General features: G+C 47.9%; 1 protein-coding gene across 1 annotated transcript; it reads left to right on the top strand.

Annotated features, from left to right (window-relative positions):
- The first annotated feature begins 1,770 nt into the window (after positions 1 to 1,770).
- Positions 1,771 to 3,349, top strand: LOC127784922 (E3 ubiquitin-protein ligase ATL6-like). The gene has a single exon (XM_052312340.1). The coding sequence runs from the start codon at positions 1,871 to 1,873 to the stop codon at positions 3,089 to 3,091; it is 1,221 nt and encodes a 406-aa protein (XP_052168300.1). The 5' UTR covers positions 1,771 to 1,870; the 3' UTR covers positions 3,092 to 3,349.
- The last annotated feature ends 546 nt before the right edge of the window (positions 3,350 to 3,895 follow it).

Below are 3,895 nucleotides of genomic sequence, written 5' to 3'. Positions count from 1 at the left end.
CAACATATGAAACATGCTAGCCTTAAAAAAATGGAATCGCTTGAAACGAATCGCATCGTTATGTAGGAGTTTACTGACCGTATGATCAACAAGATTTGTAATTTTTCTACTTATCCGTTGAGCTTCACTACATATTTAGGTTTTCGATGACATAGGTACCGTTTGGCTGTGTGCAGAGAGGGGTGTGGGGCTCAATTTGGATCCTCTGCAATGAAGGAGAGAATGCAGAGGGAGCTACAGTGGGGCAGGGTTTAGAGGGTGGCAGATAGAATATGTTTGTCAGAGAGGGGGTATTGTTCAATGATTAATCAGAGTTCTGTGAAGTAGTGTTTATAAATAGAGTAAAGTCCATCACCGGTCCCTAAACTTGTACCGCTGTGTTATTTCGGTTCCTAAACTCGCAAATCGACCATTCAGGTCCTCAAACTTGTTCAATTGTGTCATCCCGGTCCCTAAACTTGCATATCACTCGTTTAGGTCCTCCAATTTGTTCAGTTGTGTCACCCCGGTCTCTAAACAGGACGGTCTAAAAAGGGATATCAAAAAATAATTCGTAACTTTTTCATATGAACTCTAATGAAGACAAACTTTATATCAAAATTGTAGTCCTCGACGCGACCTACAACTTTGTAGTTGAAAAGTTTTTGAATTAAAACTGTTTAGGGTCCCAAAATATTGTTGCATGTTTATTGATTTTGAAATTTTAATTTTAAAATTACATTTTGGGACAAAAAATGACTTAAAATAAAAAAAATTCAACTACAAAATTGTAGATCGCGTTGAGGGCTACAAGTTTGATATAAAGTTTGTCTTCATTAGAGTTCACATGAAAAAGTTATGAATTATTTTTAAATATAAAGTCTTTAGACCGTCCTATTTGACCCAGATGATATTCAAATCCAAGTTTAGGGACCAGGGTGACACAACTAAACAAGTTGGAGGATCTAAACGAGTGATCTGTAAGTTTAAGGACCGGGATGACACTGTCGAACAAGTTTGAAGACCTGAACGATCGATTTGCGAGTTTAGGTACCAGGATGATACAACAATACAAGTTTAGAGACCAGTGATGGACTTTACTCTTATAAATATATGTGTAAATTTTGTAATATATGACCTTCTTCGAATGCTTAAATGCATAAAACTATATAACCCGAATATGTTTGTACAATTTTTCAATTGAGCAACTATAGCTTAACATTAACTCAAATATGTCCAGTTTAGATTTTCAATAATCACAGTACTCCACTAAATAGTAACCAGGTTTGTTCGCATTGGATAATAAAACATAAAAATAATCTAACGAAACATACACAACACTAAATAAGATCCTAAAAGATAAATCTGTGTTTTTCTTCACTTCACTATTCACCAAAGAATTGTCTTTTTATTATTTTCAAATAAAGTTTAGTTTGAACTTAAGATTTGACGAGAATGTATTTCTTGCCTACATTATCTTTAATATTTTTTTATTAAATTACAAACCTTTTAGATTTTATTTCATGGGTTTTTATTTATTTTGATGATTTTTATGGACATCGATAAAATATGTTTACCTACACTATTGCTAGGCAGAAATTTCTTTTCACCCATGTCAAAGAAAATATTGCTACGCAGCCTTAATTAGCATTTCTAGAAAATTCTACTTCTGCCATGTGTAAGTTGTACTGCAGGCCAGGCCTAGCCACACACATCAAACAACGAGCATGCGGTGGATTTAGCAATTTCGTAGCATCCCCGTGTTCTCCCCACACAAACCTTCGCGCCGCCCATTTTTCCACCTCGTCGTCCTTACATATAAAACGTACTCCACTCTTCACCGGTTACCATTTCATATCCCGATCGCTGCTACTACTAAGCACAGTGATCCATGGCGCCAGCTCGAGTCCACAGCAATGGCCGCCTCCTCATGCTTCTCCTCCTGCTCGCCGTCGCCGGCTTTGCGGCGGCGCAGCCGAGCCAGGACAATCCTCCGGCGGGCTACTACGCGACCAACTTCAGCCCGTCCATGGCCATCGTCATCGTCGTCCTCATCGCCGCCTTCTTCTTCCTCGGCTTCTTCTCCATCTACGTCCGCCACTGCTACGGCGGCCGCGGCGACTACTCGACCACCCCGCTGCCCCGGTCCGGCGCCGCGCGGTCGCGGCGGCAGCGCGGGCTCGACCAGTCCGTGCTCGCGACGTTCCCGACCATGGCGTACGCCGACGTGAAGGCGCACAAGTCCGTCAAGGGCGCGCTCGAGTGCGCCGTCTGCATCAGCGAGTTCGACGACGACGAGACGCTGCGGCTGCTGCCCAAGTGCTCCCACGTCTTCCACCAGGACTGCATCGACACGTGGCTCGCGTCGCACGCCACCTGCCCGGTCTGCCGCGCCAACCTCGTCGACGGCGCGTCCGAGCCGGCGAGCGATGTCGCCGCCGAGCTACCGACGGCGCCCGCTCCGCGCCCGGAAGGCCCGACGCCGTCCGAGGCAGCAGCGCCAGGGGGGGAGGCGCCGGCGCCGGCGGCGGCGGCGGTGGTGATCGACGTGGAGGAGACCGAGGAAGAGAGGATCATAAGAGAGGAGGCGGCCGAGCTAACGCGCATCGGCAGCCTGAAGCGCGCGCTGCGCTCGAAGTCCGGCCGCGCGCCCGCCGCGCGTTTCCCGCGCTCGCATTCGACGGGGCACTCGCTCTCCTCCTCCGCCGCGGCGAGCGCCGGCGCCGAGAGGTTCACGCTGCGGCTGCCCGAGCACGTGCTCCGGGAGGTCATCGCGGCGGGGCAGCTCCAGCGAACGACGAGCCTCGTGGCGTTCCGCGCCGGCCGCCAGGGGAGCACGCGCCGTGGCCTCAGGTCGGGAGGCGGCGGCGGCGGCGGCGAAGGCAGCAGCCGCGCCGGGAGGAGCGTACGGCTCGGCCAGTCCGGACGGTGGCCGTCGTTCCTGGCGCGGACGTTCTCGGCGAGGCTGCCGGCGTGGGGATCAAGGTCGACGCGGAGGGGCGACGGCGACGGGTCCAGCAAGGGCGGCAGGACTGCCGGCTCCGGCGTCGGCGCCGGCGGCAAGTCAGTGGTGTGCGACGACCAGGCGTGCGTGGTTGGGCAACGTGTTTGATGTGGCTTCGCTTCGCCATTGGGGGTCAAATCGGAGGCTGCGAAGAAACTGTTGTTGCTTTCGTCGCCGTGACACGATTTTTTTCTCTTCTTTTTCTTGGTGGAATTTTGGAGGGAACGATGGTTCTTCGTTTTTTCTTCCCCTTGATGATTGTTCATTCATTTTTCTTTTCTTCAAACAAGCATGTACATATATACCGTACAGTGGTTGATAGCAGGAGGAATTTACGACCCAAATTTATCTCCTTCATTCATATAAGTGTGTAACTAGCCATGATGCAAAAAAATTTTCCACAAAAAAAAAAGTACATATCTATCAGACGATCACATGTGACTCTTACTTTTATTTTATTTTTTCGGCGAGTACTTAACTTTTACTTAGCGCGTCCGAATTCACGTGACATCGACAAAGAAATGTACATGTTTGTTTCTATCCAAGCATGCGCATGCCTGTGGTGAATTGAAACCACCACAAATGATTTATTCATCCATTTGCCTTATTCAATATATATAAAAGATTTACTTTTATCCACTTTCTAGAACGTTGGCAGAGACTTCAAAATCAGTGTCGATTGACAGCTGAGAATAATCAGCAACATAAATGCAGGGAAAAAAAACGCGAAAGTCTTCTCTGCATAACGCGTCAGGTGGTGCATCATCAGAAGGAACGAATCATTGATACATCAGACGAAATTGCGTGCCATATGATATGAATTCCAGATGCTTTGACGTTTAATTTTTACTGTTTCCAATCTGAGCGACAGGATAGCCCAGCCCAAAGCCGTCTTCCTCTTGTTCTTTCCTT

Source organism: Oryza glaberrima, chromosome 9 (genome assembly GCF_000147395.1).
Source record: "Oryza glaberrima chromosome 9, OglaRS2, whole genome shotgun sequence".
NCBI classification, from domain to species: domain Eukaryota; kingdom Viridiplantae; phylum Streptophyta; class Magnoliopsida; order Poales; family Poaceae; genus Oryza; species Oryza glaberrima.
Note: the sequence above shows the minus strand (reverse complement) of the source record. Positions and strands in the feature narration are given on the sequence as shown.